An 11,970-nucleotide genomic window follows, 5' to 3' on the forward strand; every position below is an offset into this window, starting at 1 on the left:
GTGGTTTTTTTAACTCAAATTAACAAAATTAAATAAAATGTACAATATGATTTAAAAATAAATAAATTTATCATATTCAATTTAAAGCAATATTTCAATTGTTCTATAAAATTAAAATATATTTTAATATAAAATAATTTTATTATAAATTCACCCGCCCGTAGGGCGGGCCAACCCCTAGTTAATATAAATATTTTGAATAAAATGAGAGAAGTAAAATAAAAATATAGGGTTAAGTATACTTATGTTTGGTTATCTTTGGATATCCATTTGGGTTCGGATATTACATGTTCGTATTCAGATATTACCCATTTAGGTTTGGATATATCCAATCTCTTCGAATTCAAAAATCGTTCGGGTATTTTGGTACTTCGGTTCGGATTTTTGGATTGGATTCAGATGAAAAATATATATATAATACTTTACTATTCTAGTAAATGTAAACTATGTATAAACTAATAACTGTTTGATTTATTAAATGAAAAACCAGAAGATATATATGATAAATCGTTCAAATCTCTCATTTTTATAATTACAATAGTTAGATAGGATATTAAAGAAAAACTAATATTAGACGTATGATCAAATCTCTCATTGTTCGAACAAACTGAAAAAGATGTGATTGGAATCTTGTCATGATATTTCATTAAAAGCTTTTTAGGATTAAAAATCAAGACTAAATTATCTAATCTAAATGAAATAATATATATAGTGCTTCCAATATTAAAAATCATTTCGATTTAAAGAAATGTGTTTCTTAGATCGTCAGGATCAAATAAGATATTAGAAATCACATATTTAAAATATAATTTGTATACTTCCTTACTCATATGATTTTTGTAACATTTGTATATTTGCTGTAACAAAAATTTAAACAGTTAATAACAAAACTTTTAATGTGAGATATTTCAATACAAATTTTGAAATTAAAATATTAAGATCTCAATAATTTTTCACTGCAAATTTTGAAATTAACATATGTATATATTTTATATAGTATATAATTTATTTCAAATGATATATATATATATATATATATATATATTAATGAGACTTCATATTCATATGATTTAATAGGACTGGCATTTTATCCGATACACGAACTTGTTAATAGAGTTTTCTGGTGATTTTCTTCAAATTTTTGATTTTTAGATACGAATCTGGAGTGGAACTACTTTTTACATATGTCTATCTTTTTGGATTTATAGAATAAGTTAAAAGAAGAAACTAAACTCACATCAATGAAACAAAGACGAGAACAAAATCACAATTTTATATAGGTATAAAATGAAATCACTTATGGAAAGTCAATAGTAAACAAATCCAGAGCAGAAAACCTAATCCTTTTTTGTCATTATACTTGTCTATTTGGTTATAGTGATTTGTGTTAGCCATAAAACTTAATTTCTTTTTGTGCATATAAAATTTTAAAAATAATTAAAAATGAGCTGTGATACATTAACTCTTCAATAACTTAATTTCTTTTTGTGCACATAAAATTTTAAAAATAATTAAAAATGACCAACATTTGTATTCGTAATTTTACAATTGATAAAAATTGTAATGTTGCAAAATGTTAAAATTATTTAATGAACAAACATTATTATAAAAATTATGCGCGGTTATCATCTGGTACTTATATATATATATATATATATATATTAGTAAATTTTATTACCGCACTGTCCGCACATATGAGCAAAATACATAGTTTTTTTTAAATATCAGACGCTCGGTAAAATATGAAGCAAATGCACGAAAAAAAAAATGGCGACTTGGTGTAATGATGGAGAGGCAATGCTGACGTGGCACATTATAAGAGAGAATGATATGATGTAACTCCTACTACTTCGTTAATGGTAGTGAGTGAAGCCAGAATCGTACACGTGGCACGTGAAGAACTCTGATCGATCGACGACCGTTCAGTTCAAAAAGAATTCAGGAGGAGAAAACAAAATATAAAGTAAGGAATAGTTTCCGTTACACAGATCTTTCCGCTCCTCTGATCGATTTTCTCAGTCTCCAAAGATTCTCTTTCTTCCGCCACCGCCGAATTTGCAATCTGTAAGTGATTCTTTTCTTTCTTATTTCCTTTCAGGTGATTGAGATTATATGTTCATAGGGTAGGCTTTCTTGATTTTTTTCTAACAGCTTGTGATGAACTCATCGATTTCTGGGGAAAAGATCAAAACGTATTGTAGATTTTGTTACATCTTATAAGTTTCCTAATTTGATCTGAGTTACGGTCGATGACGTGATCTTACCAAACTGAAATGTATATTAGATTGATGATGCTAGTTGATTATGTGATTGGCCTAATCAAACTGCCATTGGTTGTGTGTAGAAAATGATTGGACTGCCCAGGACGCCCTCTAGTAAGATAAACAGGGCCAATCCCTCTTCTACACCTGGTGGTTCCAGAGTTACAGAGGAGAATATTCTTGTCACTGTCCGGATGAGACCATTGAACTCCAGGGAACATGCCAAATATGACCTCATTGCTTGGGATTGTCCAGATGATCACACCATAGTTTTTAAAAACCCCAATCCTGAGAGAGCTGCCGCAAAATATTCATTTGGTATTTTTCATAAAAGAATCTCATTGCTTTTCCTTTCCTTGTATATAAATCTGTTGATAATAAACTAAACTATCTTCTCTCCTTGACTTTTCATGAAAACTATAGACAAAGTATATGAGCCCACCTGTGCAACTCAGGAGGTTTATGAAGGTGGTTCAAGGGATGTCGCACTTTCTGCTTTAGCTGGAACCAACGGTGATTAAGCAGATATCGGATATCCTCCTTTTGATAAGCTTTAGTTTTAGATATGTGAATTGTTTTCTCTTTTTTTTTTTATCGCAGCAACCATTTTTGCATATGGTCAGACCAGTAGTGGAAAGACCTTTACAATGAGAGGGGTCACCGACGGTGTAGTTAAAGATATATACGAGCATATAAGAAAAGTGAGTGACAAATTTAAGGTCCCTATCCCTTGGTTTGTTTACACACTGAAATAGATATACTCTAATCTATGCAGACTCAAGAAAGGAGCTTTGTCTTGAAAGTATCAGCTTTGGAGATCTATAATGAGACTGTGGTTGACCTTTTAAATCGTGATACTGGGCCCCTTAGACTGTTAGATGATCCAGAGGTATGTAAAGGGTCGGAAACACTATATTGAATGCTGAAAGAGGCATCCTTTATCTTGGCTTGATTGAGAATGTTGTTGTCTACCTTGCAGAAAGGAATCATTGTAGAAAATCTGGTTGAGGAAGTGGTTGAAAGCAGGCAACATTTACAGCATTTAATTGGCATTTGTGAAGGTAAATCCTGTCAAAGTATCACGTTTGCTCTCAATTCTTGGTGCATACACCTTGGGAGAGCAACACAAATTAGTGATAGATGAACGGAGTAACTGAAAGCCTCGAACTCTTTTGATAGCATGTATAATATATGACTCATTTTCTCTTCAATCAGACGTGGTCATTTACTTACTTGTTATGTGATTTTTCATTTGCTTTTTTCAGGTCAAAGGCAAGTAGGTGAAACTGCTTTGAATGACAAAAGTTCAAGATCTCATCAGATTATTCGGCTGGTATGATTTATTCTCATGCATGATAGAATTAACAACTTATTCCCTTATGTTCTAAACATGGACAAGATAGAGGTGGATAACATTATCTCATGTTCTCTGCTTTTGATATTCAGACCATTCAGAGCAGTTTAAGGGAAATAGCAGGCCGTGTGCAGTCTTTCATGGCAACTTTGGTGCGCCATTTTATGTTTTGGCTAAAGTTTCACTTGGCATCTAAGATACTAAGACACTCTAATTGGTGCAGAATCTTGTTGATCTTGCTGGAAGCGAACGTGTTTCTCAAACAAACGCCGATGGTCTAAGATTGAAGGAAGGAAATCATATTAACCAAAGCTTACTGACACTTACGACAGTTATTAGAAAGCTGAGGTAAGAAATAATAACACATGATTGTCTTTGGGCACATCTAAACTATCTTTTAAATTGATGTAACACATTAATTTTTGTTATTGTTATTATTTGGATGTAGTTCTGGAAAACAAGGTGATCACATACCATACAGAAACTCAAAGCTTACAAGGATTCTGCAAAATTCACTTGGCGGGAATTCGAGAACTGCAATAATATGCACCATTAGTCCAGCCCTGAGCCACGTTGCGCAGACGAAAAAGACGCTTTCTTTTGCGACCAGTGCGAAGGAAGTCACAAACTGCGCTAAAGTAAACATGGTATGTCAGTTATCTTTACTCCTCTGGCTACAAACGTCTATAGGAGCCTGGTCATATACTTCATTAAATAAAAAGGGTTTTGCTTGTTCTTGACAGAAAACGTACCCTTCTGCTGGTATTCATTTCTGAGATTGATTCTCTTTTTTTGTTTTGGGTTATAGGTGGTCTCAGAAAAATTACTGTTGAAACATCTGCAGCAAAAAGTAGCCAAACTCGAATCAGAGTTAAGAAGCCCAGAGTCTAGTTCATCTACCTGTTTAAAGTCTCTGTTAGTTGAGAGAGAGAAGAAAATTCAACAGGTAATGACTTCGCTGACTAAAACGGAAAACCACAACAGATATTAAATGGAGCTTTATTGTGAAGAAGGAAACTAAAGTGATTATATATTCGTGCACAAAAAAAAAAAAGTGATTAATATAGTTCATGTTAATCTAATTGCAGATGGAAACAGAGATGAAAGAGTTAAAGCGTCAGAGAGACATTGCACAATCTGAGCTTGAACAAGAAAGAAAAGGAAAAGAGCAGAAGGTATGCGCACGGATATAAGATACCAAAATTTTACTGGGACATGCCTGTATAATTGATTTCTGAACCTTTTTCTCAGGTAGTAAGGTGTCTTTCGTACACTGCTCAGGAGGAGTCCACTCCAAGCAAATCTGTTCCTAGAAGCCGCAGAACAAGTCGTGTCAAAAGAAAAGATAATGTGAGGCAGTCTCTAACTTCAGCGGATCGAACAGCGCTAGCGCAAGAGATCCGTTTGTTTGAGAAAAATCAGAAGAAGTTAGGCGAGGAAGCAAACCAAGCGCTAGATCTTATTCACAAAGAAGTGACATCTCACAAACTGGGTGATCAACAATCTGCAGAGAAATTTGCGAAAATGCTCTCAGAAATCCGTGACATGCAGAAGAGCAACCTTATACCGGAGGAAACCGTGGTTGGTGATGAAGCCAACTTGAAAGAGGAGATAAACCGGCTGAACTCTGAAGAAATTGCAGCTTTGGAGAAGAAGCTTGAGACTGTTCAGAAATTTATTGACATGCTTGCGTCGTCTTGTCAGACAGATGAAGAGACTCCAGAGTTCAGGACCCAGATGAAAAAGAAGAGAGTTCTTCCCTTTGGATTAAGTAATAGTCCAAACTTACAGCATATGATCCGGGCACCATGTTCACCTCTTTCGTCTTCTGGGACTGAAAACAAGGCTCCTGAGAGCAATGTCGTTTCTGCTAGGGATAGTCGAACCCCCTCAAAGGATGGAACCCCTGTGTCATCTTCACGACAAGCGAATTCTGTCGATGTTAAGAGAATGAAGCGTATGTTTAAGAATGCTGCGGAAGAAAATATACGTAACATCAAAGATTATGTTACTGGATTGAAAGAACGTGTGGCGAAGCTTCAGTACCAGAAGCAGCTTCTTCTTTGCCAGGTCAATTTTTATAAACTCGTGACTTTGAATCAGCAACTCGGAAGCTTTTTCATATATTTTTGTTTGTCCTTAGGTGATAGAACTGGAGGGAAACGAGACAGCTGAGTCCGATGAATCTCAAATGGAACGGCCCTTGTGTTTTGAAGAGCAGAGAAAGCAAATCATAATGCTATGGCATCTTTGCCACATCTCAATCATCCACAGGACGCAGTTCTACATGCTGTTCAAAGGAGACCCAGCTGATCAAATCTACATGGAAGTAGAGCTCCGCAGGCTGACGTGGCTCGAGCAGCACCTGGCCGAGTTGGGAAACGCAAGTCCAGCATTGCTCGGCGATGAACCTGCAAGCTACGTAGCATCAAGGTAACCCGTAGTTCTTCCCTTTTTATTTTGTATTTGTCTTTTCTGGACTGAGTTAAGAATCATATGTTGGTGGCGCAGTATAAGAGCATTAAAGCAGGAGAGAGAGTATTTGGCAAAACGGGTAAACACGAAGCTAGGAGCAGAGGAAAGAGAGATGCTGTACCTGAAGTGGGACGTAGCGCCTGTGGGAAAACAGAGGAGGCAACAGTTGATCAATAAACTGTGGACAGATCCTCACAACACGGAGCACGTGAAAGAGAGCGCAGAGATAGTGGCCAAGCTTGTGGGGTTTTGTGACTCGGGGGAGAACATAAGGAAAGAAATGTTTGAGCTCAACTTTGCTTCTCCTGCGGATAAGAAGACATGGATGATGGGTTGGAACTTCATTTCAAACTTCTTGCATCTCTAAGGCCAACTCGTTGTTCTCAACACGTCCTAACGTTCTTCTTTTTTTTTTGTCTCCTGTAAATCCTTTAGATTCTCCGAGTCTTTTGAAGCTAAACGTTGAAACTTATTTCATTTAAAATCCTGATAATAGATCGTTCCTCTTGAAATTATCAAGTCGAGGTGAGTTTGGAAGCGAGATGTCTGATTTTTTAGTTTCCAGTTCATACATGATGAGCATAGCAAAAGCATTGGCTAAACACAAATTTGCAAGCTGAGATATAAATGGCCCACTTGGACCAATTTAGGAGATTGTATGGACTCGTTATGAATGGTTAAAGTAATGGATTAGAAAAACAATACTTTGTTTTATAAAGAGTACTAGGACGGGTCCGTACTACGCGCGGAATATCTATACTATTATTTGCAAAGTAAATTTTTGGAATCGAGCTCTCACTTTAAAAGTTAGAGTGGTTACTATCGTTTATACTCTTAAAGAATAAAATGTATAACTAAATTAAAAAATAAAAACAAAATTTTAATTTATTTGATTAGATAATTGATTAAAATTAATAATAGTAAGAATTATCCAAAATCTAAAATATAATTTTAAAAAGAGATAATTTATGTATATATTGTATTATTATCTGAAAAAGTCTTTTAGTGAAAAGTTATAAACATGAATTATATAATTAATATTAATCAAATATAATTCTTAATTATATAATTAAAAATAGAATATTGAATTAACCAAAATATAAAATATAATTTAAAAAGATAATTTCTATATTGATTAAAATTAATAATAGTAAGAATTATCCAAAATTTGAAAATATAATTTTAAAAAGAGATAATTTCAGTATATATTGTATTGTTATCTGAAAAAGTCTTTTAGTAAAAAGTTAAAAACATGAATTATATAACTAAACATTAATCAAATAAATTTCTTAATTATATAATTAAAAATAGAATATAGAATTAACTCAAAAATCTAAAAATATAATTAAAAAGATAATTTCTATATATATATTGTATTGTTATCTGAAAAAGTATTTTAGTAAAAAGTTAAAAACATAAATTATATAATTAAATATTAATCAAAATTATTTACGAAGTAAGTTTTTGGAATCGAGCTCTCATTTTAAAAGTTAGAGTGGTTAATATCGTTTATACCCTTAATGAATAAAATGTATAACTAAATTAAAAAATAAAAACAAAATTTTAATTTATTTTATTAGATAATTGATTAAAATTAACAATACTAAGAATTATCCAAAATCTGAAAATATAATTTTAAAAAGAGATAATTTATGTATATATTGTATTATTATCTAAAAAAAGTCTTTTAGTAAAAAGTTAAAAACATGAATTATATAACTAATATTAATCAAATCTAATTCTTAATTATATAATTAAAAATAGAATATTGAATTAACCAAAATATAAAATATAATTAAAAAAAGATAATTTCTATATTGATTAAAATTAATAATAGTAAGAATTATCGAAAATCTAAAATATAATTTTAAAAAGAGATAATTTATGTATATATTGTATTATTATCTGAAAAAGTCTTTTAGTAAGAAGTTAAAAACATGAATTATATAACTAAATATTAATCAAATAAAATTATTAATTATATAATTAAAAATAGAATATTGAATTAACCAAAATATAAAAATATAATTAAAAAATATTATTTCTATAAATATATTGTATTGTTATCTGAAAAAGTATTTTAGTAAAAGTTAAAAATATAAATTATATAATTAAATATTAATCAAATAATTTTTTTACTAAAATTATGAATATAGTGTACAAAGAACTTTTCAAAAATTATGAAAATGTTTAACGCATATGATGTAATTGTTAGTATCAAATACTCTTCCAGGTTTATTTTAATTGTCCTTCTTGGTTTATGCATACATATTAAGAAAAATATGATTTTGTATATTTCCAAAACAAAAACACAATTACCTATACACCTAATCATTTTTAACTAATAGAAAAACAAAATAGAGAATCTTATTAATAAATTTTGCATTAAAACCACTAAAACGACACTTATTTTGAAACGAAAAGTTTTCCCTACAACGATAATTAAATCGAAACGGAGGGAGTATATTATTTTTCTGTAAGTTTTTCTTTTATGTTCATTTGGTAGTGAGTGTGATAATATTAACTGATTTTACTTCTTTTTTGTTGTTAAAAAACCTTGTTTAATTAATAAAAAATATTATCATACAACATAAAGTTTATTTTCATTTTTATTTTTATGTCATCATTATAATTTGTAAATAGCATTAAATTACTGGGAATTATATTTGAGATTGAACGTATAGATTATGAATTTTGTATTTGTTGTTTTTTTTTTTACTCCACTAAGACTTTTAATTTATCTTATATATTTGCTTTTAAATTTCTTGGTTTTAGTTAATAATAAAAATAAATAATTGCTTACAATAAAAATACTTTTAGTAGATTCTATTAAAACATTTATTAAATGAACTATACCATCCAAAGTGATTAGAATTTTTTTAACAATATTATTATTCAGTTTAATCGTACAATTAGTGACTGTTTTAAATATTCTATTACCTTCTGTATTTTTATTTTCATTGGTTTTACTGAGTAATCTATTATTTTATTTTAAAATTTTACCATAATTTTATTATAGAACAAAATATATATTAGAATATAATATATGTATTATGTTAAAAGTAGATCATGTGCTATAATTTTGGATCAAGTTACATTCATTTATTGAATCATTAAGTGTTATATAATTGTTGTTTTATTTTGTTGTTTGTGTGTTTATATTTTATTAGAATCGGCCCGCCCTACGGGTGGGATATACTTTCTTTGTGATCTAAATTATTATTTCTCTATTAATTTGTGGTTTGTGTTTAGCTTTGCATTTGTAAGTGATTGTGTATGATAATGATTTTTTTGTGTTTTGGAAAGTTTTGGGTGAAGAAGAATTATATGTGATAAGATATATTTTATTTGTTTACAATAGTTGTTTCTATATAAAAAAGTTGTGCCATTTATATGCTGTGAGGGCTTCAAATGGTTTTCATGTTGTTTCTTTTTACAAAAGTTTGATCTCATATTCATTGTCTTATTTGTGGTTTTTAATATCTCGGGTTCGAAAAGATTGGGTTGTGGATAATTATTTTGTAAATGTTGTAAGAGTAATTACTCTTTATATTGAAATCATAGTATTTCAACATGCTATTGGAGTGGAAGTAGTGATTATTTTAAGTTGCATTTTTTATTAAAAATAGAATGTTATATTGAATGCAAAGAAAATAGTAAAGCAAAGTTAACCGAAATAATAAAACATTGAAACTTGAAATTATAAAGATCATATTAGTTCCATAACACTTCTTTTCAATATAGAGACGTCATGTAAGGAACATTTTGATTTATTTCCAGCTCAAGACATGTCGGTTTGCCGTTCATGACGAATACATACATTTCATGCATTCTTTATATTCTCATGTCCATAGCAAAATTATTGCATAGAGATAGTTACCTTTACCACAATTGTTATTTGAATATGCCAAGATGTATTAGTCCTTGTTGCGGTTTTGTTTCATTGTCAATTGTTTGTTTTTATTTCCTAATACTAATTTTTTAATCTCTCATATACTGACTTTTACAGTCATCGATCTGAAATAAACTGAACGGTTTTACAATATTTTAATTTCTCTATTCTACAATTAAAATAAAAGTAAAGAAAAAAACATTGGTTAAAATTTATTCGTATGTTTAAACAAAATCATGGACAGCGGTCTATCTTGGAACTTCTATGTGCGCAGAACCAAGTAAATTATAAAGTTCTCTTTTAATTTTTATATACTATCATCTATGTATACGTTATAACATTTAATTTCTTAAATTACCTCTTTATATATTAGCATGCACATTTGACTATTTTTCTATGATGTTTCCATTTCTGAACTAAGTTTTTGTTTAAGAAAAACATATAACACAATTATATTATCAAAGCAACATCATTCACAATTTACATGTATTTTGTGTCAGTCCATTAGATGTCAAATGAGAGCGGAATTTTGGTCTTGAAAAAAGACACTTTGTTCATATTATTCTTGAGATTATGTGATTAGTATGAGAAAGCGTAATTGGCTGGTTTTGAAAGTGGGCCATCAAGTATTAACTTTCAAGTAGCCGAGTTTTGTTATCTTATTATATTAAAGGCCCTTTGTATTACGGCAACAACAGAGTTTGACGAAAAGTGTATAAAATTTGGAAGACTTCTTACCATGGCTCAAGCTTCATTTGTAGCGTTGGTTCAGAACCAGATAACATAAAAGAGATTAACAGCATGTATACTGGTTCTAAAGTTTCTGTTACAACTGTTGTTGTTGCTTTGTTGCTGGACATTTCCAAAACCCATATGAACAATACTTTGTATATCATTTTCCCAGTATCCATATCTGAAAATCAAAACAGAAAACACATAAATATTTGAACACGTTGGGTTTACAATACATCTCAGGAATCTATGACACTAACTTATAATTACCTTAGTTTGAACAAATACATAGTTCGAGAGGAATTGCGTGTCTGAGAATCTAGGCAAGAGAATAGTATCCTAACGGAAGTCTTTGCTCTGAGCAAGCAATTGTGTAAAGCATATTTTCTTTTACCTTTATGGATAAAGCAGAGCATTGCGGTTAGACTCCATCCTTGGATTTATTGTAGCCAGCTTCATGTACAATAGCTGAAGAAAAACAGAACAAATGTTTCAGATCTTAAGAAGAATTTAAATCCAGTTTTAAAGAAATATTTCATACAAAATGTGATTATACCTCAACTTGTCTCTCTAAGGACTGCACATAGTTCGCAAATTGTAAGGACTTCTAAAAGATCAACTCCAGGGATCCGACATTAATCCTCTCATTTCGCCGAAAGGTCATAAAAACGAGGGTTCAGGATCCAATTAAAAAAAAAGTGTTGCTAGGGAAAGAGTATCCTACGAGATACTTAAAAAAAATACTGTACAAAGATTTGAAATATAGTTTTCAAAAAATCATTATATTACTTATTATTTTCTTTTTATTTAATTACTAATTAATATTCATTGCAACGAAATATTTAAGACATTTTTTTGAGTTAATTAACAGCTTCTATTTTTTTTTTCTTGTTCTTTATGGACCCTAAAATTAAAATAGAAGATTGGGGGTGAATCATAAATCCAAAGGAGGTTTCATGGCCAAAGGTAAAGATGTTCGAGTAACAATTATTTTGGAATGTACCAGTTGTGTTCGAAATGATATTAAGAAAGAATCGGCTGGAATTTCCAGATATATTACTCAAAAGAATCGGCATAACACTCCTAGTCGATTGGAATTGAGAAAATTCTGTCCCTATTGTTATAAACATACAATTCATGGGGAAATTAAGAAATAGATAAAATTGAGTGCTTGTATGTCAAATTTTATTTTAAGAACAGGAATAATGAGAGTATCTACGTATTATTACATATATATAAATATAAACAAATAAAAT

General features: G+C 30.4%; 1 protein-coding gene across 2 annotated transcripts in view; it reads left to right on the plus strand.

The window, feature by feature from the left end:
* Positions 1–1,856: 1,856 nt before the first annotated feature.
* The window catches only part of LOC103873639 (kinesin-like protein KIN-7B), a 12,766-nt gene continuing 2,652 nt past the window's right edge, over positions 1,857–11,970 (plus strand). Inside the window, exons 1-15 of one of the 2 annotated variants that reach the window (XM_009152045.2) lie at positions 1,857–2,064; positions 2,345–2,579; positions 2,685–2,774; positions 2,862–2,962; positions 3,037–3,150; positions 3,241–3,322; positions 3,527–3,594; positions 3,708–3,767; positions 3,839–3,963; positions 4,064–4,262; positions 4,424–4,561; positions 4,704–4,790; positions 4,867–5,685; positions 5,759–6,048; positions 6,127–6,507. In XM_009152045.2, the coding sequence (XP_009150293.1) occupies positions 2,348–2,579; positions 2,685–2,774; positions 2,862–2,962; positions 3,037–3,150; positions 3,241–3,322; positions 3,527–3,594; positions 3,708–3,767; positions 3,839–3,963; positions 4,064–4,262; positions 4,424–4,561; positions 4,704–4,790; positions 4,867–5,685; positions 5,759–6,048; positions 6,127–6,457 (2,736 nt within the window). In that variant the 5' untranslated portion in view covers positions 1,857–2,064; positions 2,345–2,347 and the 3' untranslated portion in view covers positions 6,458–6,507. Of the gene's footprint in view, positions 2,065–2,344; positions 2,580–2,684; positions 2,775–2,861; positions 2,963–3,036; positions 3,151–3,240; positions 3,323–3,526; positions 3,595–3,707; positions 3,768–3,838; positions 3,964–4,063; positions 4,263–4,423; positions 4,562–4,703; positions 4,791–4,866; positions 5,686–5,758; positions 6,049–6,126; positions 6,508–11,970 lie in introns of those variants that run through there. The other variant, XM_033272332.1, reaches the window with a different exon arrangement.

The sequence above is a fragment of the Brassica rapa genome, chromosome A06, assembly GCF_000309985.2.
Source record: "Brassica rapa cultivar Chiifu-401-42 chromosome A06, CAAS_Brap_v3.01, whole genome shotgun sequence".
NCBI lineage: Eukaryota > Viridiplantae > Streptophyta > Magnoliopsida > Brassicales > Brassicaceae > Brassica > Brassica rapa.